Source organism: Arachis hypogaea, chromosome 6 (assembly GCF_003086295.3).
Source record: "Arachis hypogaea cultivar Tifrunner chromosome 6, arahy.Tifrunner.gnm2.J5K5, whole genome shotgun sequence".
NCBI classification, from domain to species: Eukaryota; Viridiplantae; Streptophyta; class Magnoliopsida; order Fabales; family Fabaceae; genus Arachis; species Arachis hypogaea.
This window is the reverse complement of record NC_092041.1, coordinates 1,889,323-1,911,887: the sequence shown is the minus strand read 5'-3', so window position 1 is coordinate 1,911,887 and position 22,565 is coordinate 1,889,323. Positions and strand designations below refer to the sequence as shown.

Here is a 22,565-nt window from a genome sequence, read left to right as displayed (position 1 = left end):
GTGGATAAGGTTCGGGAATAGGAATACAAGATTCTTTCATATTCAAACTCTTGTGCGAAGGAAGCATAATAAAATTCATGGCCTTTTTCTCAAGGATGGAGTGTGGAAAACTGATCCAGAGGTTCTGAGTCAAGAAGCAGGTCTTTCTATAAAAGCTTATTCTGTCATTTGGATGATGTTGATTTGTGTTGCCTTGGTGATGTGCCTCTTCCTTCTCTGAATGAGGAAGCTTGCAATAATCTTACGACACCAGTTACTATGGAGGAAGTCAGAACAGCTGTTTTTCACATGAACTCCTTTAAAGCTCCGAGTCCTAATGGGTTTCAAGCTTTCTTCTTCAAAGAATATTGGGGGATCATTGGTCTTGATGTTTGAAAGATGGTTAAGCAGGCATTCTCTGGTGCTACTCTTGATCCGGGAATGATGGAGACTTTGCTGGTTCTTATTTCAAAGGTTGAATCACCATTATCTATGAAAGATTTCAAGCCAATTAGTCTCTGCAATGTAGTTTACAATATCACCACGAAAGTCATTGTTAATAGTCTCCGTCCTCATCTTGCGGAGATTGTTGGCCCGCTTTAAGGAGGATTTATTCCGGGACGAGGAGCTCCTGACAACATCATTATTGCTCAAGAAGTCCTCCACTTTATGAAGAAGACTAAATCAAAGAAAGGCACACTAGCCTTTAAGATTGATCAAGAGAAAGCTTATGACAGAGTTAACTGGAGGTTTTTAGCTCATACCCTTAAGAGATTTGGTTTTCCTATTCCTACAATTAATTTGATTATGAATTGTGCCACTGCTTCCTCCTTATCTATTCTTTGGAATGGGAATCGTCTGAATGGCTTTACTCCTAGCCGGGGTCTTAGACAAGGAGACCATATGTCACCCTATCTTTTTGTATTGTGCATGGAGCGATTGGCATATTTTATTAGCCATCAGGTTGATTTGGGCTTGTGGGAGTCGGTTGCTGTTTCTAGATAGGGACCAAGAATATCCCACTTAATATTTGTGGATGACTTGCTTCTATTCTGTAAAACTACAAAGAGACAAGTGCAAAATGTGATGTTGGTTTTAGAGACTTTTTGCAAAGCATCTGGGATGAAGATTAATATGAAGAAGTTTAAAGCGCTTTGCTCTAAGAAAGTCTCTGCAACTAGGAAAGAGGTTTTCACTGGGGTATCCTCTATCAGATTTTTTTAGGACTTGGGCAAGTATCTTGGGGTTACCCTTACCCATTCTAGGGTGACCCGTTCAGCTTTCAATGGTGTCCTGGATAAGATTCGAAATAGACTAGCAAGTTAGAAAGGGAGTTTACTCAATCGGTCTAGTAGACTCTACTTGGTTAATTCTGTTGCAGCCGCTATTCCCACGTACCAGATGCAAGTCTCTATTTTTCCCAAAGGAGTCATTAGTAAATTAGAGTCTATGATGAGAAATTTTCTTTGGAAAAGAAAAGTTGATAGAAGAGGATTGAATCTTGTTATTTGGAAGGTATTGGTTACTCCAAAAAAATATGGAGGCTTGGGGATTAGAGATCCTTATTGTGTGAATATTGTTCTTCTTGGGAAGCTAATTTGGACTTTTTTCCAGCAGCCAAACAAGTTATGAGTCCAATTGTTGGATGCTAAATACCGATCATCTCTATATAACTATTTTAGTTGTCCTAAGAATAAGAGCTCTCCCATTTTGAGGAGTCTTTACAAGGCTTGGGAAGTGTTGGAAGGATGGATTTGCTTGGTATATTAGGGATTTGAACCAGAATTTTTGGTTTTCTAGCTGGAGGAGAGAAGGACGATTATCTAACGAGATGGATTATGTTCACATTTCTGATTCAAATCTCCGGATACAGGATATTTGGTTGGTTGGTAGGTGGCATTTGGATACTCTTTATTCTCCTTTATCTCAAAATCTGAAAGGTAATATTCTCTCTTACAATCCAGATGTGCAAGCAGGTCCGGAAGTGGGTTGGTATTGGTTTGGGTCTGCGGCCAAAGTCTATGACTCGCGCAATGGTTACTTGTAGTTGTGTAAGAAGCTTTTTGGTTGGGAGGAGCATGAGAATTGGCTTTGGCTTTGGCGTCAGCTTGTTCCAGAAAAGTACAAATTTTTGGCTTGGTTGTGTCTTAAGGAGGCTTTTTCTACTGCAAGTTTTTTTCTTTAGAAGAGGGATGTTGTCATCGGATAGGTGCCCCTTTTTAACCAGGAATCGGTTTTATATTGTATTCGCGATTGCCTGGAAGCTCAGCTTGTATGTCATAGGTTGGATATTTCTTGTCATCCTTTGAATTTGAAGAACTGGTTCTTGTATCATAGCAGAGAGCATCCGTTCAAGTTCTTTTCGGGACTTTGGTGGATATGGCGAGTAAGGAATAATGACACCTTTAATCCTTATGAAACTTGGCATCCGGAAAATGTGATTTGTGTGGCATTAACTTCAGAAAAGTATCTTAGGAATATTTTTGAATTACAACATATGTCCCTTCCCTCTACTCTAAATGGTTTTTGGAATCCCCAATCCATTGGTACTTTTAAGATTAATTGTTATGCTAATTATCTTGGTTCGGGTGATAGTGTTGGTTTTGCTTGTGTTATTAGAGATTGTAATGAGAATTGGCAAATGGGGTGTTTGGGAATGATTGAGAGTAATAGTATTCTTCAAGGGGAATTGTTTGCTATTTGGAGAGGATATCTCTTAATTTGGGATGTGAGTCAATGAGATGTTATTTGTGAGACAGATTGTGTGGAAGCATTTAATCTTGTTACTACTCATCAAGATGGTTTTGGGTTTATTGATCTATTGGTGCTCAAAATAAGAGATATCATGCATTGGAATTGGCGTGTTGACTTTTTTTGATTATGAGAGATGCAAACATGGTGGCAGATACTATGACAAAGACGGCGATAAAGTTACAACTTTCTCATATAGAGCTTTCTTCACCTTGGGAGGAGTTTAAGAGTAGTCTTAAAAATGATTGTCCCTCTATTTAAGCAGATCCTTTGTTTTGTTTTTCTTTATTTAGTTTATTTCAGTCACAAAAAAAAATATTGATTTTTTAAGATACTGACAAAAATAATTTTTACTTTTAATGATGACAAAAGTCTTTAAAATAATTTTAAATGCGATAAAAATATTTAATGTTAAATATATATCTTTAAAAAGTACTTTAGAAATTTGATTTTAGTGTGATTTTTTATAACTATGATTAAAAAAATTTAGACATTTTTATCCCAAAAAAATGATTTTATATTAAATAGCTTTTGTTGGCGATGTTTTTATCAATTATCAAGAATACATTTAAAAAATAAAAAACTCTAGAAATCAAATTTCTATGTTTGTCGTGGTGTATAATGTTTTAAGGGCATTTCTGTCATTATAAAAAGTGAAGATTATTTTTATGTTTCTAAAATTCAGGTATGATTTTGATAATTTATCCTTTTAAATATTTCTCTTGATTCGACTTGAGTCACAATTTTCTTTTTTACCAAAAGTGGAATTTCTTGTCAAAATAATTTTTTAAAGCTTAAAACTGGATTTTTTTTATCATTATTTAAAAGAAATTAACAAATAAATGAATCAACCCATTTAATCCGTCAGATTGGCAACAAATGGTCCAGACTTAAAAATTGAAGGTTGTGAACAAATAAAAAACAAACGAGTTAGCTCCGCTTAACCCATAGGCATCGGCAGGCCAAACCTAAACGAGTCAGACTATCCCAGTCCTTGTTAGAAGGTTTGTTAGGTCCTACATCTTGTTGCTCTTTTTTTGTCTTTGCTTTACTTCTTTATGCTAGTTAACTAATGGTACGTTAAGAATTCACATGAAGCCTTGGGTCTTGTAGCCCAATCCAATAAAAGTATAGAACATCTTTTCATTCTCTTTTTGTATTGTTCAGACCAAAAAAACAAAAAAAAATTATATTTGATCTCCAATTATGCAAAATGGTGGTAGATATCTTGATTTCGATTCAAAGAAAAGAATACTTGATCTAAAGTATATTTGTCTGAGAATATAAATTTGGGTGAAAATTTTCAAAAATAAATTTAATATATAAAATTTCATATGAGATGTTGTTTCAAGGTGATTTACCAAAAGCAAGTAATAAATGGTTGGTGAAAATAGTTTAAGAAAATAGTTAAGGTTTTAGAGATGTTAAATTTTTGGATTAATAGTTCTTATCATTCACTTTAATCATCCAAAGGTTCAATTCATGGCAAATTCTAATTGATTAAACTTTAATTCCTTAGCAATTTAATCTCTTCTAACCAAACTAACCGTCAATTCATTGGTCACTTAATTTAAATTAGAAGTTTTAACTCTAATCCTAGTTTACGAGTCACACAAGCCCTAGGTACCCAAAGATAAGATGATTATATGTCACGTGTCATGTTAAGTTCAGGTAATTAGAGAATTATGTGAAATTGATTTCAAGCTGTTATTCAAGTGATTTAACTTTTCTAAGATTCAACAAGAATTCAATTAGAAAAAGAGTTATCTTCTAATATACTCTAATTCTTACGATGAAGAATGAAACAATTCCTTGAAAATAAACCAGTGCATTACTTAAAAGAAGAATGACAATAGTATTAATCCATTTAAATAACAGAGCTCCTAATCTTAACAATGGAGGTTTGATTGTTCATGGTGCAAAAGAAACCTTAGCAGAAAAAGTGTAAAAATGCGGAGAAGAGAAGAAGAAGAAGAACTATGCCAAGATATCCGACTAACTGACATAAGGTGGGCTCCAATAACCTGAACAGTCAAACAAAGCCAACTCGAAAATCACTATGAATAAAAGTGATATACTTGCAGAAAGCGCCTAGCACTTATATAACCTTTAAAAGATGATTTATATAGACCATAAATTGATCTGCCAAGATGACTACTCAGGTTTACCCATAAGCCCCTCCTAACCCCTTTTGCTTGAAATAGCGAAAAAAAAAATCTCAAAGAAGGAGGTTGTTCTAATATCTCAATCAAAATTTCGAAGGCCCTAACAAAACCTCAAGAGTTTGGATGTAACTATGTCGGAGCACAGTTCAACAAAAACAACACACCACATTGAAAGTTAGAAAAAAGAAGCCTAACACCAAGTTCTGTAAGCAAACAACAATAGAAATAAAAATAAGGCCAATTGCGCAACTTTTCACATACGCGATCACTCTCCCCACATGGCAACACTTCTATCTTAATCTGACTCCCCTCTCTGACCCACACGCCTGAATCAAGCACATTCACGGACTCAGCATCGTCAAACCGGAAAACCTAACTCTTCACACTATCGTCCACCCAACATCAAGGATCACTCTCATCTACTTTAACTTTTTTTCTTACCCATCTTTCCCGCACAAAGTCAAATACAAGAGAACCAAAGAAGAAGGCAAAACGAACAAGCGAAACTGACCTTTTTTACTCATTTGCAGAGAATGGGGGATTAAACTCTTTTCCTTCAAAACTTCAACACAAAATTAACATCAGAAAAAGAACAAATTTTAAGACAACAGTGGGTTACTAAACAGTGCATGCCCCCATCTCCCTATGTTTTTAATCCAAACCGTTCATAAAAAATTATTCAAGAAGTTATTTGATCAAACGCATAGAGATGCATCGAGTATCGCGCCGCATGTCATATCCAGTAAGTCATAAAGGGACACGTGGAACTTAGTGCTATGTTCATGCATAAAAATATACAAAATAGATTTTTCAGATTCACCAAAGGAACCAGTTCAAGCTTGGGGGCTGAGGACCTCCAACACGCGCCACATCAAATGGCCGAGGTATGCAAATAAAAGCCCAACCTATTTTCTTCCCTTTACCTAAAGGTTTGAGGGCTATGATACGTACGTCATACCTCGGCCACAAACTGCTATAAACTCGGACGCAAAAGCCACGACTCACGTAACAAACCAAATTGAGATAACAATAGAATCACAAACTGATACGGCAAGAAAGGCGAAACCTATCGAGAATATCGACAGAGTTCGAGTCAAGCATAACGGGCTCTAACTCTTTATAAGGAGCAAGGTTGCGAGAACCGAATCGGTTAATAAATTGGTAAGGTTATTAGGTTACTAGTTCGACCAGGTTCAACCAGTTTATTAAATATTAAATAAAATTATTAAAAAACCTATATATAGTTTCAAATATATAAATTCAACCTATAATCTTTCATCAATGGAGCTGAGATGCTCGAGTTTCATGCTTTCTAAGACCAAAAGAAATAACTTAATAAGAGTTTTTGGCAGAAACCCTCAAAAAAATTGGCTAGTTTTGTGCGGTTCACCGGTTAACCGCCGGTTTGATTGGTTTTTTGCCAGGCAATTTATGAGACTAACCAAATTGGATTTGGATCCTCTAAAGTTTGAATTTCACTTTAGAGAGTAAAGTTTGATTTTTTACCCTTGAATAGTTTTTCTTTCATATTTATTTTTGGTCCCACCTATGAAATCAATGGTGAGAGATCACACTTTATTCACTAAAGTAAAATTCAAACTTTAGAGAATCCAAATCCAACCGAATTGGGCTAGATGCCTGATGACCAGTTCTCAATTAATCCGATTGAGCTGACTGGTCTAATTTAGTTTCAGAACTATGATAAAAAAAAAAAGAAATAACCTAAAAAGAATAACTCCAAAAAAATCATACATTCACACCTTCTTATTTATTTATTTTATTTACTTATTTACTTGTAATTTACTTTTTTATTAAAATTATTCCACTAATTTGAATGTCCAAATACATTTTGCAAGTATTTCTACTCGCTGTATTCTACTTAAAATCGACAAATAATTTTTCTAACAGATCAATCCACTACTCTAAGAAGGTGCTCTAACTCGGTGGAACCTTCAAGGACGGACCATTCCATCTCAAATTGGAATTGGAATTGAAATATGTAAGTTCGCTCAACAACATCCGATCCGACCCCGCATTCGATCCATCGCCATAAAGTGGGTGCTTCGCTGTTTCTTACTTTATTTGCAAAGCCCGTTGAGAAGCATAACCGGAAGTCCTATTACCCAAATTCCAAAATCTGAATTGGAAATTGGGATCGCAGCACCCTGGCTTCCGATATCTGGAAACGGCTGTTCCCGGCACGGAGCAGAACAGCAACAGCAGTAAGGTTTCCAATCCCGAAGATCATTACCTCAATTGCTCGTCGAATGGATCACATCAACTTCTTCAAGCTCTGCTCTGCTCTCCGCGTTCTCGGTTACTTCATGATCCTCCTCTTCGCCGCCATCGTCGCCCTCTCCTACTACGCCGTTGTTATCATCGCCTGGGGCCCTCTCTTGTTCCACTCCCATTCCCCGCTCGCCTTTCTCATTCTCTTCCTTTTTCACATCCTTGTCAGTTCTCTCTCTCTCAAAGATTTAACCTTTTTTCTCTTGTTCAATCTTCAATGCTAGTAGTTGTTGCTTGCTTGCAGCTTATACTGTTGACATGGTCCTACTTCATGGTGGTTCTGAATGACCCTGGTTCTGTCCCCCATAATTGGAGGCCTTTGCCCCTCTCTCGGCACCACGATTTAGAAGCTGTCACTACTCCTATATCACTCTATTCTCAAGTTGCACCCGAGTCCGAGGCTGCAGCTGAGGCTTCTTCTTCCTCTTCTTCCACTGGCTATTGTACTCGATGCCAGAATGCCAAGCCACCTCGTTGCCATCACTGCTCTGTTTGTATGTCTCTTCCAATATTTTCTAGAGCAGCATGAATCATTTTATATGCACAAGCATGCTTCACCTTGATGTATTTTGCAGGCCAAAGATGCGTTCTTAAGATGGATCATCATTGTATTTGGGTGGTGAATTGCGTTGGAGCACGTAACTACAAGTATTTTCTGCTCTTCTTGGTAATTCCATGTCTCCATAGTTGCTACTTTCTTTGTGCTCTACATATTCTTGACAAGGTTTTGGGATTCTTCCTCTGCATATCGCTTGGAAGGTTTTGACATTTTTTATTACGTGATAACACTGAACTTGTCAATTACATATCGGTTGCATCTGCATCAATTCATTCAATGAAATTATTGTTGGCCCACATTTCTGGTAGTTAGTTGATAAAACTGAATTAATCAATTCAATGAAATAATTAGAGAAACATCTATCCCTCTTGAGTCTTGTCGATTTGCAGTTGCTGCTCTATCATTAAGAAGATCTAGTGAAGTGCTAAAATTTAAGTTTTCCATTTAATAATCCGTTGCTTCTGTATCAAATTATCGAATGGAATATGTGCTTTAACTGCTTTCTCAACATGAATGGGAAAAGTGTTGCTACCTTGTTAGAATGAACAGAAAACACATGCCTAGTACTTTTATTCTAAAGGAAAGCAAAAATATCAAATTATTGAAGTGCATACTGTTAGAAGAAAACAGGAGGGGTCAGGTGGTGGAGTTGGAAAAGGGATGAATGTCATACTACTCTTTCTGGTATTTGTTTTGCCTAATTTATTTCTCTGTCCCCCACCTATTAATAGCTATATACATTTCTTGAGACAACACTGGATTGCTTAGCTCTGGTCCCCAGTTTGATCAGATTCTTCAGTGGAGCTAGAAATCATTCATTGTCTCCTGGGGGATTTGCTGTAATCTTTTTGGCTTCTAGTAAGTATAAATGTTATACTTATATTAGTCAAGTTAATCTGGGTAGCTTTTATTGAATCCTCATAGCTATTAATGTTTCTTACAGGCTGTATGCCTTGATGCAGTTCTTAATTTGGCCTTTGCACTGAGTCTTCTCTGTTTCGTAGTCATGCATATATCTCTTCTCTTAAGCAACACAACTTCGGTAGAGGTAAATTGTTAATCATTTATGAATAAATATTATTTTCTCTTTAACCTTTTTGAAATGGTATGCAATAATGCTATTGGTCAGACATACATTAGAGTTTTGTTAATTCTGAAACCCAGCATGATTCTGTTCACTGAACATGGGAAATATCAAATATGTCAGGCTCTATCAAGCTGTGACAACAGATGATGATATTCATTAATTCAGCTTTGATTGTTGAACATGGTTGTGTACCTCTAAGGCTCTAACTATGATAAAGGCCTGGTACACTGAGTAGTCACCGGATAATTTTGAGAATAACTAAGGTACTTTTATCTAAAGTGGCTGTTTGGTAAATGATGTTTCAGGTTTATGAAAAGAAAAAAGCAGTCAGGTGGAGGTATGACTTGGGAAGGAAGAAGAATTTTGAGCAGGTAACATTAAATATCAAGTAGTAAACATCACAAAATAATTGGAAATTGTGGAAGTTGATGTTAAATATCTGATTCATGAAGTGCTTTGTTTGGATGAGGAGCGAAAAGGAGAAGAAAGAAAATGGAAGAAATGAAAATAGAAAGAATAGGAAATGAGAGGAAAGGAAGTAAAAGTTGCGTAAATTGCTCCTTTTAACGAACAAAGCATTGTTTGATTAGTTTCAATAATCTGATGATTTATTGATTTAACAATGTAACATGAAATGCCGTAATATGTTATTAGTAAATTTGAGTCACCCTTATCAGATGTTTTCATATGTTCTACCCCTTGTTTTCCAAGGTTTTCGGCACAAACAAGGCGCTATGGTTGTTGCCATTGTTTTCAAAAGAGGATTTAGACAACATACCTGCACTAAGGGGGATTGAGTTTCCAACACGTCCGGATCTTGATGTATGAGGCATGGTGACTTGAGCTTTTGTAGTTGAATAAGCGATGCCATCGTCTGCTTTTTCCATTAACTTTCAGCATGGACATGAAAATATTGCCATTTTTCTTTGAATGTAGCTGTCTAGATGTATATATGTAATCTTGCATTTGATTATTCTTATAAGCAGTTTAGCAACCTGACATCTAAAGGTAATACAATGTACATTTACCTTCGAAATTCAGTCCTAGTGTACTTCTTGACCTGTCTATTATTGCATCATTTTATAAGAGATATTGTCGTACGTTGCTAGTGTTCTATGTGGAATTGGTTGAGCTTGAATCATAGTGCGTTATTCGGATTTACATCTTTTGGTATAATACTATATATACATTGTTTTTGTTTTTTATATAAATATTGAAACAGGAAAAGAAAAGAAAAAATCAGACAGACAATTATAGCCACTTACTAATTGAAGGCATATCATGATAAATTGATAATAATGAAAGTTGGGGAAATTATCTGCGCTCAGCCGCCCACTTTTTCATGATAACTATACCGAAGTACTCTTGGATATAAAAAATAGTGTGTATATATTTATAGCGCAAAGTAAATTGAGTTGGTGGTGCGACTCCTTAAAGACAAATAATGTATGGACATGCAATTTTATTCGATTGTCTTCCTTGTGGGGTAAAATCTCTTCCAACCGTATTAACATGCTCAGGCTAGATTATGGACGTTCGTGTTCTCCACTTTGCTGTATGGTTTTGAGTGACAGAAGTTGCTCTATTATTTAAAAGAATTCAATTAGAGAGTTAATTTTTAAATTTTTTTCCTTTTAAATTTTAAATTCTAAACTTCAAAAACTTTTTAAATAAGTAAAAGAAATTTACAATTAAAAATTAACTATTCTTTTTTGTTTTCTACAATATCCTCTATTTCGACAGTCAAAAACTAATCCATTGTGAATCTGACTTTCGTGATCCATGACTACTGCATACACAAGGCAGAATTTGAACCCAAGTTAGTTATAAAAAATCAACTAATGTTAACTAATTAAAAATCTATTTCCTATGCTTATTCTTATTTAAAATGGCTACACAAACACAATGCGTTGTGGAGTTGATTGAGTCAACCGCAACGTCCACTTTGTTGTCCTACTGATCATGGATTATTATTATTCCTATTGCTGAAAAGGATTATTCAATCACGTGATTTGTTCAATTTTAGACCCATATTTCAACTCTATTTAGTTAGGTCTAAACTTTCAAAACATAGACACACAACATGCTTATATTATTTGAAACTAAAGCAGAGTATTAAGGGGACGGTTGGAGTTGGAGAAATACTTAAATCTTGAAAGCTGCATTCATTTACAAAGACTTAGCAAGCAGCAATCACCATACGTGGCTAATCAATTCCAATTGGATTGCAGGATCTGGGGAGGGGAACATCTGTGAATATGACTTACCCCTACCCTACCCTTGCACCCCTTCTTAAGCTTCCACGTCATATATCCCATTTTTCTACATCTTATAAAATTGAAGAATTTGGCCCAGATAACAACTACCCCTGTCATGTTCTAACATATCTAATATATTTAATTACAAACCAAAAAAAAAAAACAAAAACAAAAACAAAAAATGCTGAGAATTGATGGAAGCGTATGTGCTTCGTTAATTGAGAAGAACCATCAAAGATATTACAGAAAAAACTGGCAGATGCTAAGGAACTTCCCTTAATTCAAAAGAACTTAAGAATCAAGCTAATCTCTTTGGAACTGGATGATGAAAGGAGGACGTTGCATCCACTGGATCGGTTTTGGCAGTGCAAAAGTCGGGAAGTATAAGACAGAGACAGCAAATGATTGGTGTGAGGAAGAGAACGAAGCCAAAGGGAACCATCCATAGCTGCTTATTTTTTGGGTGGTATTTGTATAGCCACCAACCAAGAACAAAACCTCCTGCTACGCTTATCACCAAACACAGTAATGAAACAACCAAGTATGCCCTCCTGATTCTTCTCTTCTCTCCATTTTCCTCTCCTTCATTTGATCCCATCTAGCCCTGAAGTTCAAAGTTCGCATTTTTTTATGATTGGAGACACTACACACCAACTAACAATAATATCAGCATAAGAAAATATGAAAGCAAGAAAAGAAAACTTGCCTGGCCTCCTGTGGAATATGACGAGAAGGAGAGAGGTTTATGGGTACGATAGATGGGGATGTGAAAGAAGAAGAGGGGACAAGAGCGGCAACTAAGACATTGGTGCAGGGAAGCTAAGAGGGCAAGAGGACCATGATGTGGGATTCTGTTTCTGCTTTTCAGGGTTATATCCAAGGAAGTTCTTACTTCATTTTCGGACATACTATATACTATAGGCTACTTTCCTTTTTAATAATCAAAGTTGTTAGTAATAGTCGTATAATAGATTAAGAATGCTAGAGGACAGTCAAATTTATTGTTTTAACAATAATTAATGAGCGATGTTTAAAAATATAAATTAAAAATATATTTGACTAAACTATTTGATTAATTATTAAAAATAATAAATTCTGTTAATTCTTATATTTTTTCATATATATATATGCAGAAAATGATTATGGCAATTTCGATGGGAGCTTATCTGAGGTAGATGTAGGTTGCAATCGGTACATCACACACATATAGATAGATGGATAACCAATTATTTTAACTAACAATTAAATTAGATAATATATTTTTATTATTATTTTTTGAAAGAAAGAACTCAATACTTGAAGTGAAACAAGCAACCTATAATTACAAAACATAAAATATAAACAAAAATAATTTTTATGTCATTTTTAATATAACCATCAACAACAGAAATTAACTCCCACATCATTTTCTAGTATAATAAAATGATCGAACAACATAATTAATCACGTCTGTTATCTTGTTTTAAAAAATGATATCATTTTTATGTAATCAAATATTCTATATAATTGAGAAGAACTCAATTAACTAATACTTGTGCAACTCTTTTGTCAAAGACATACTCCACTAACTCTTAAAATGATCTTTTAAGGAATCTGGAATAGTCCATTTCCATTCAAACTCCTTGATCTATGCACACTACACCTGCCAAGAGTACTCACAAGTAACAAAACGGTGTTGTACAGTTTCAATATATTTCTTACACAAAACACACAAATTATCATTCCATTCAATGATTCCGAATCTATTTAGCCGCTCCTTTGTATTGACCCGGCCTACTAATACAATAAGGTGAACAACTCAACTCTAGGCGAAACTAATCCTTTCCAAATTTCTTATGTGAATCTGTAGCTCAGAATATCATCGGTCATAGTCTCTTCCTGCAAAATCTGAACAAATGAGTTAGTAGAATAAATGCCTTTCTTGTCACATTTTCAACCACTCTATCTTGTACTTTTGCCATCAATCTAACAGATTGCAAAATATGAAGCAGCTAATCCAAGGTATCTACCTCCCAATGTCAGAGTTTCCTCTTTCATTAAAAGTTCCAAATCCACTCTATCCCATTCCAAAACCCATAATCTCCAATTAATGATCCTTTTTGGTTTAAAATCAAGAATTTCGAAAAGGAGTCTTTTAGCTTTCCAACTAGGAGCCAAGTATCCTCCTAAAATCTAGTGAATCTACCATCCCCTACCTCCATAACAAGGTCATCAATCATCTTCTGTCGGACCTGTTAGTCCTTTATTTGCAGTTGACATAGCTCTCTTCATGGGCCTCTTTTCACTGGTAGTGTCTGAGTTGACAGTAATTGATCAAGGTTAAAGCTATTACATGAGCACACAATTTTCTTCCATAACGGACAGTCTTCCTTTGAGAAATGCCACCGCCATTTAAACATTAGAGCAGTATTACAAACCACCATATCTCCCACCCCCAACTCTTCTAGCTTTTTCGAAGCCTGGACCATCTCTCATTTAACAGGAGCCAGACCAGGTTGTCCATCTTCCTTCCCCCAAAAGAATCTCTTCTGTAATGAGATTATTCTTCGTGCAACTGCATTTGACATCTTATATAAGCTCAAGTAATAAATAGGTAGGCTGTTTATTATTACCTTTATGAGTACTAGCTTTTCGGCCTTACTAACGATCTTTGATTTTCACAAGCTACGTTTTTCTTCCACCTTATCTATGACTGACTTCCAAGTTTTTACTAGCCGGGAATTTGCTCCGAGACTAATACCAAGATATCTCATCGGTAGAGATGTCTGCTGGTATATGAGAAGAAGTCACATCCGACTCACCCACTTCAGACTGCAATTCACTGGGATCAAATTAGACTTGTCAAAATTAATACTCAACCCAGACATCATTTCAAAGCACCTCAAAAATCTCTGATAATTTCTCACTGTATCCTCCTCCGGCGGACAGAACAATATAGTGTCATCGACAAATTATAAATGTGATAATTTTATATTATCCCTACCGACTAAAAGTAGAGAGATTCGCCTATTCCTTACCGCCTCTCCGATCATCCTGTTAAGCATATCCACCACTAGAACAAACAAAAATGGCGATAATGGATCACCTTGACAAAGCCCCCTCTCCATCTTGAATGGTTTCGATGGTAACCCATTAATCAGAATAGAGATAGATGCCGATCTAATACACTCTCTGATCCATGCCCTCCATGTACTACCGAATCCCATCTTCTCTAATACAGTATCAACAAAGCACCATTTAACTCTATCATATGTGTTTTGAAAATCCAGTTTGATTATCATTGACGCCTTCTTCTTCAGTTTCAACTATTGCATAATTTCACATGCAATTGAAGCTCCATCACGTATCTTCTTTTCCTTCACAAAGTTACTCTGTAATTTTTTAACTAAAAATGGTATTGCACTCCTCATTCTTCTTGTCAACAATTTAGATATAACTTTATAGACATATCCAACCATACTTATAGGTTTGAGATCTTTTATCTCCTTAGCCCCAATAAATTTTAGAGCCAACGCCACCCACGTGGTATTAGATTATGTTGGTAGCCTTGTCGTCTCAAAAAAGTTTATCACAACTGCAGTGAAATTCGTTCCAATCTCATGCCAATATTTTTTATGAAATTCATGTTGTATCCATCATTTCCTGGAGTCTTAGTTGATTCATAGTCCCAAACTGTCTCTTTCACTTCCTCCACTGATGGCATCACTTCAAGGACTTCAACTTTCTCCCTTTCTAACCGATTAACTAAACCATCTCTAAAGCTCAAACTTGGAGAAGCTTTCTAATGGTACAAATATTTATAAAAATCTTTAGTTGAAACTTTTATTCTTGCATGATTCTTCACTAGTCTTTCATTAATCACCAATGATTCAATCCAGCTATTCCTTATTTTTGGCAAAGCAATATTATGAAAATACCTTGTGTTCCTATCCATCTTTTCAGCATGCTGAGATTTAGACATTTGCTTCTAGTGAATATCCTGCTTAACATACCACTTCTTATAGCACCTCACTGACGCCCTTCTCCTTGCCTCTATTATACCATCATAAAGTTCACTGCTAACCATATTATTCATCTTCTTTATCTCTTTCTCAAACTGTTTTATCTTCTCAGTTATATCCCTAAAATGTTGTTTATGTCATCTATCCAGTGCTATTGACAACGCTTTCATCTTGTCTAAAAACTATCTATTTCTTAATTTTCTCTACTCTTTCTTCACCATTCTCAAGAACCCTTCGTTTATTACTTTGTTCCTTGATTGTTGGTTCAATAAGGCTGCATTTGCAAAATAAATTAAATCTGAGACACAAAAATTAAGATATTGAAATTAAATTAAATTTTTGTATTATATTTAATTTAAGTGTGTATAATTGAGTTATGTCTTATATCTGTTTGGTTCAAGATAAATATAAAAATGAAATAAGAATATTTATTAAAATATATTTAGTTATTAATAAAAATATTATTAAAATTTCAGTTTTTATCATTAGAAATTTCAGTCCGTGTATCCTTAGTTCTTCACTTTTTGAAAATACTGAAGAAATCGAAATTTCGAAACTTAAATTTTAGTTTTAATCTCTCGCCACCAAATACACTATTAAATCTCAGTCTCTCAATTGCAAATTTAGTCTTTAAAAGTTAGTTTCCTAGTGTTTTTTTTAAAAAAAAAACTGTTATCTTTGGATTAAAAATAAATAATAATTGTGTTTTAAGTAAAATTATAAAGACAAATTCTGTGGTATCTATTAAAAAAATTTATTTTTATATTTTTTAATTTAAATATTAATTTTAATTTTTTTTTAGTAAATTAGACAAATATATATAGACACCATAGTATCCACCAATTATAAATTTCCAAAGAATCTATACGACACCTTATAAAATTACAAGATCCAAATACTCTTATGCACGTCGTGTGTAGTTTAGAAAATGGCAACATTACTCATTAATCATTTTTAGAAAAAAAGAAAAAAGTAAAAAACTTGAAAATGAATCTTATACCATTTATTAGATCAAGTAGAGTGGTACTTTCATATAAAGAAATGGTATAAAAAAATGAAATAAAATAAAAATAAGAAATAGTAATTTAAAGTTACTTTAGACAATATAATTTATTAAATTTAAATTAATATAACTTGATATAAATTAGTTTTCATATTATGATCAAGTAATAAAAAATAAAATTATTTATATCTAGTTATTAAAATATTTTTAAAAATATATTTTAGCATTATATTAAAATAATTTAAATTAGACTAACATGTGCTCTAAAAAAATACATATATATTAAGATTTTTTTTTTAAATATAAACTTTCATTAATAGAAAAAAAAAAGTACAGCTATCCATTACTACTAGGACCAGATGAAAAAAAATAGAGTCATAATCCAAACAAAGTCTTCAGGAAGTGAAGGTATAAGGGATAGCGTTTCTTAAATAAGAAAGAGATTAGAGAACAATATTATCAAAGTTGGGTATGAAGAGAGTTTGAAAGTTGTAACATTTCATCGTGGAGCTTGCGAACTGAAGAGAAAATTTCAGCAAGAAATCTCTGTTTGTACTCAAAAATCCATGAATTTCGTTCCTTCTACAAGAACCAGAGAAAATTAGCAAGAAATTGGGAATGAGTCTATTGGGTGGGGTTGGATTTGAGGACTTCCATTGATAATATCCACCATTGGGTAAAAGTACCAAAAGGGGAGGTTGCTAGCAGGTATGCTAGTGGACTTTGATTTCACACTTCTTTAGCATATTTGCATGTCATAAAGCAGTTGAGCACTGTTTCCTCTTCTTCTGAGCAGCACGGGCAGATTGCAGATGTTGATGGGAAGCAATGGTGAAGGAGGTGGCAGACTGGGAGACGTTGGTGAATGCTCTTTCATAGGAAAATCTTGATTTTGTGAGGGAGAGCCAGTTTCCACAGGACAATCCGTACATCCCTCTGTCTCATCAATTGGAAAAAAATCTCAATTGGATCGTGATTGAATTGGTATGCCCCGATTAGCCAGATGCAGTGTCATACTTTCCACCCTTGTTCAATACCCACTGAAGTTCATCGGCTCCAGTTTCAATTTTCAAAGTCAATATTTTGTTAGCAATATCTGCAGGAAAACTTTCATGGATCAATGTCTGATTCCATTGTTATTCTCTGTGAACATATCTTTAACCCAGAAAATAAGTTGTCTCTGGTTTAGGTGTTGCAGGCCGTGCATGATAGTGAACAGATACGGAAGAGGTAGTCAAGGATCTTTATAGATACGCAGCAGGAGGCCGAGTCAATCTGCCAAGTTATCCCTTCTTCAACTACAAAGTACCCCTCTAAAAGGCTTCTCCAACCTATGAAGGTGAGCTTTGTATCTCTGCCTTTAGTGCATCATAAGAGAATTAGGTTGTGTTAGGATCTTCCAAAATTGCTTTCCCAGTAAGGCTAGATTTTGTGCTTTAAGGCCTTTAAAATCCAGACCTCCTTCCCGCTTCGGTCTTGTCATCATATTCTAACTTATCCAAGCCATACATCTTTGACTCTCTTTTTGTCCCCACCAAAATTATGTGAGAATGCTGTGAATATTTAAGATTAGGCTATCTGAAAGTATGAAGCAGGATAAAGTATAAATTAAAATGGCTTCTCCCACCGCTTTTAGTAGGACTGATCTTCCCTCTGTCGAGAGGAGGCTGCGCTTCCACCCTTAAACCTTGTTACGGACTTTTTAAGATTATTGCTAATAATATTTTAGAATTTTTTAATAAATATAAAACAAATATATTAAAAACTCAAAAATTTTATATATTTTCTATAATAGGTTAATTTGTAACATGTAGTTTTACAAACAGTTCAATTTTTTTTTTTTTGTGTTTTGGGATTAACAAATCATGGGGCTTTTAGGCCTTCCCAATTTATACATGTTGTTGGGAAACCCAATAAAATTAGAACGTACTGGGAAGACCAAAACAAGTTGGATATCAAGTCTCTGTCCAATATATACACATATATCCCTTTCCAGAACCTTAAAAAAAAAAAAAAACACGCATATCCCTACATAAAAATTACAAAACGAACACAAAAATAAATAAAAAGAGAAATGCATATATCCTCAGCTTGCGGCAGAAATCGATATATCATGCAGGAGAGATTGGACCCAAGAGCTTTAGGATTTAAAATTAAAATTGTTTTATAATTGGCAATTCATATCATCACTTTATTTTTTTATATAATCAATTTATGATAGTTACTTTATAATTTGATATTTTAATTGAAAAATACGCTGACAATATAAATTTTTATATAATAAAAGTAACAAAAAAATAAAATTATTATGTATACTATTTAATAATTAGATAAATTTACCAAATCATAAAAAAATGTTTATAAACCATTTTTCCAAAATTGTAAACTTTAAATTATAATTTATTTTAAATTTTTACCATATATGTTTGATTATAAGAAGGTTAAAATTATTTTAATAGTTTCTATAATTTTATCAAATTTTTAATTAGATTATTTTTAAAAAGTTGTAATTAGATATATATTAGATTAAAAAATCTGAGTAACTGTTCACTTTAAAAAAATACTATAACATTAGAACTTTTGCTTCTAGAGAATGTTATAATTTATCCTACAACAATGTAAAACGAATAATTTAAGAATAATTCTTTTTTCTTTTAACAAAAAATAATGAGTAATAATTTATTAAAATTATTTTATCTAATGCAAAGAGTTAATTACAAAGTTTAAAAGATAAAAATTAACTGAAAATTTTTGTAAAACGATCGAGTAATTAAATTCTATCAGAAACAACTTTTCCTTTATTTTTTTATGATATGTTTACTTGAATTGATTGTTTGGATAAAATTTTTGAGATAGAAATATAAAAATAGGAATTCAAAAAAACATAAAATAAATGAATTTTATCATCTCTCAAATTAAAAAAAAATTGTATCTCAATTTCTATATTTATAACTAAATAAATTTATATATCCATTATTATTAATGTATTTTGTAAAATAAAAATAAAATAAAATATTTAAATAAAGCTTTAAGAAGGTTGTTTGGGAAATTTTTCTTGTCGTGTGCAATGTGATTTGTTATAGGGTGTTTGTTATGATGTTAAAAATAGTGTCTAATTGTTTTAAAACTAAAAAATTAATATTTAATTTAAAATTTACTTAATAAATTTTAAATATTTAAAATTTATTATATAAATAAATTAAATAAAAATTAGGCACAAAATGATATGACCATTTTAGCATCGTTTTCATGGGAGATGTGCTCTGGCAAGTTTAAGAGCATACTTATCAAATTTTAAAATCATTTATGGACTATTTTATTAATAATAAAAGTAAGATATTATTTTGTTAGCGTTAGAATATTTTTGGTACTGATTTGATATTTATCGCAAAGATAAATTATAAATGTGACACTACAAAATTTACATAATTAAAAAAATAATTCCGGAATATATAAATTTTTGTTTTTTACATTATTTTTTAAATAATTATTTAAATATCTTAAAAGTTTAAATTCAATACACAAATAATTTACTAAATATAAAAATTATTTATCATTTATAAAAAGAATATTTTTTTTTTACTTTTAAAATATTTATAAAATTTATTTGTCAATTATATATATAATTTTGAAATATCATTCTATTATTGATTTATTTCTGCCCTTTAATTTGCACAGTTTACTATCTACCACGGGGCCTCTCTTCCATTTGTAATATTTCCGTGGCCGCCATTCAATTCCATATATTCCATAATATTCTCATAACACATCATTACAAGACGTTTAAGTATAACTTGTTCAAGACTTAATCACACGTGAAAGTGTATGAAAATATGAATTTGAATTTAACTTTTTTTTTTATATATTTTGTTGAGAATGCGGTGCGACAGAGAACATATTTGCTGTAGCCTGTAGGCGGTCAATGGACAAGCAAGCAATGAGTGAAAAAGAAGATGCAGATTTTACATTCTGTTGACCAATTAAGGTATGGATATAAAATTAAAGAATGCATTATTATTCTTCAAGTCCGTGGTCAACAGCATACAAAATGTGAATGAGGTAGTTGAGCTACATGCCACATATATGTAAACCATGATGCATACATGATGCCTGAATGAATGCCATTCCTTATGTAACTTGATTCTAAACCTCTAAAAATGACCAACATCAACATATTATATGCCACACAATAGATAAATAATTAAAAAATATATATAGATAAATAATAAAAATACTAAACAATATAAACAATAGATATATCGGATGTTTATTTTACTAAATGTACAGATAATTATTTTAATATAAAAATTTAAATAAATAATTTAAAAATATAATATATTTTTATTTAATTAATAATTATTCATATTATTTTAAAAAATTATTGATTATCCCTTAAAAAAGGTCATAAGCGAGCACATAAACATGGTATTGTTGGCTATTATTATTAGGATTCTCGAGGAATATAATCATAAAATACAATAAATCTGTACCATTGGGTTATGCCGTTTTAATTTGTTGGCCTAAATCATTTATTTCTCCACCAACCTAATAAGTAGAAGATACTAGGATTTTTTTAAATAAATATTTTAATTATTTTATTTATTAAAATAAATATTTTAGACTTTAAATTTATGGTTTTAGGCCTTCTTATATATTTTGTTTACAATAAACAAAATATTTATACATGTATCTCGTTTACTCGAAATAGATAACAATTTTATTTAGCTATATCTCATTTACAAACAATATATATATTTTTTAAAAAAATACACATATATATTACAAGATACATTAATAATTATCTTATTTATATAATAAATAAGATATATGTATTATTATAAAAAAATTATAATTAAAATAATTCAAATTTTAAATACTTAAAAAGAGATATAAAAATTTTATTTAAATTTATTTTTAAATTTGTAACGAATACAAAGAATATTTTTCTTCTAATCCTTTTAATTTGTCATCTTTTTTATCACTTATTTAAATTTTTCATTTATGTTTTTCTTCATGATTCTTATCATTTAGATTTGAAACCGCCCACTATTCGATTACAGTAACTGCACGTTAAAAAAAATTAAAATATTAGATTAATGTAGAGACTCTTTGTCTCTTTTAGGTAACTGTTTTAAATTTTCGTATTCTCTTCTACTCTTGTTTTTCGCTCTTTCAAATCTTTTTCAGGGAATAGTGGATGATTTTAAATTTAATTAAATAATAAAAATAATTTAAAAAAAATAATGGTAGGATTTAAAATTTTGAATGGATGATAAAGAAGGAAGGTTGGTTGCTTAAATATTATAGAGAAGAAGGAGAGTTAGTTGACGCAAAACGTGATAAATTGAAAAAACATGAAAAACTACACATAGTGAGAGAGGATTTTGACCCAAATAAAACCAACACAATTTTTTATAACTGTTGCTATATTTGAAGTTTTTTTTTAATTTAACACGCAACTAAAACATTTGCTAATATTTTATTCGATTTAAATAGTAACAAAATTTATTAATTTTTATTTATTAAATTTATTCAAATTAAATTATTAATATTTTTATATTTATAAATATTCATAATAAATCGTTTATGTGCAAAGGAGATAAGTAATAGGATGTAAAAGCATAAATTGTATCCAAATTGGTAATAAAATAAAATATTTATTTTAAAAAAATTCATGCATACTATGTCTCAACCATATACATATCACATACAGATGAACCTGAGTTCAATCCAATTGCACATAACAAAAAAAGTCAAGTACGTAATTTCTTCTTATTTCCACCATCCACCACCAAACTAACTCACCTTTCTGAAGGTGCATCAGTAATTAGAGTGATTTAGATCAGCTACTTACAACTCGTTTTAGTGACATGACTCTGCTGCCTAAATTAATTATTACATAACTGCATCGGGGTTGGATGGCCACTATACTACTATACGTCTATACATAGGGTTCATACTTTTAATATCTCTTATCCATTTTGTGAATGATATTTCCCATTTTTTGTTATTATTTTAAATTTTAAATGATATACGTCGAATAATACATATGGAAAAGGAGAAAATCTCACATCTCCAATCTTTGTATTAATTGTCTATTCATTCTTACCACGTTATATAGGTATATATTATTAACACCATAAATTATAAAAAATCTTCATACAATAGTGTGGTTTTCCAGAAGTAGTTGAGCGACATCCATCCCTTTTTGAACTACTTTTATCAAAGTTAAATCATCGTTGTTTAATAAGCTAAATTATGTAATCTGATCGAATAGTAATAATTAGTAGCTTTGTTGCGGATGATATAAATTAATGAATATCTTCAATTCCTCATTCAGCACCATATGGTCAAATCCATCCTTATTTATTATACAGCGTGAATGCGTGTAGGCCTTGCTTGATTCCCACTTTCGGATATTATTATCAGTTGCTACAAACGCAATTTCTGCGTATACATAAATATATTGGTGG

The 22,565-nt window shown here is 32.3% G+C and overlaps 1 protein-coding gene and 1 long non-coding RNA gene across 2 annotated transcripts; one reads left to right on the top strand and one right to left on the bottom strand.

Annotated features, from left to right (window-relative positions):
* Positions 1 to 6,772: 6,772 nt before the first annotated feature.
* On the top strand, positions 6,773 to 9,930 carry LOC112695267 (probable protein S-acyltransferase 12). Its single transcript, XM_025747534.3, has 7 exons — positions 6,773 to 7,348; positions 7,429 to 7,678; positions 7,760 to 7,851; positions 8,475 to 8,601; positions 8,706 to 8,791; positions 9,136 to 9,201; positions 9,542 to 9,930. The coding sequence occupies exons 1-7, from the start codon at positions 7,163 to 7,165 to the stop codon at positions 9,656 to 9,658; spliced, it is 924 nt and encodes a 307-aa protein (XP_025603319.1). The 5' UTR covers positions 6,773 to 7,162; the 3' UTR covers positions 9,659 to 9,930.
* A 1,033-nt stretch (positions 9,931 to 10,963) lies between these two features.
* LOC140173555 (uncharacterized) lies at positions 10,964 to 12,265 on the bottom strand. Its single transcript, XR_011862787.1, has 2 exons — positions 11,795 to 12,265; positions 10,964 to 11,692 (listed from the first exon to the last, which is right to left on the bottom strand). It is a non-coding gene; the product is annotated as an uncharacterized lncRNA (long non-coding RNA).
* Positions 12,266 to 22,565: the final 10,300 nt, after the last annotated feature.

Excerpts from the sequence above, each read along its gene's own strand:
- LOC112695267 (XM_025747534.3), top strand. The coding sequence starts at position 7,163 with ATGGATCACATCAACTTCTTCAAGCTCTGCTCTGCTCTCCGCGTTCTC. Across the intron at positions 7,349-7,428 it reads TCTTCCTTTTTCACATCCTT|CTTATACTGTTGACATGGTC; the intron begins GTCAGTTCTCTC and ends GCTTGCTTGCAG. Across the intron at positions 7,679-7,759 it reads TTGCCATCACTGCTCTGTTT|GCCAAAGATGCGTTCTTAAG; the intron begins GTATGTCTCTTC and ends TGTATTTTGCAG.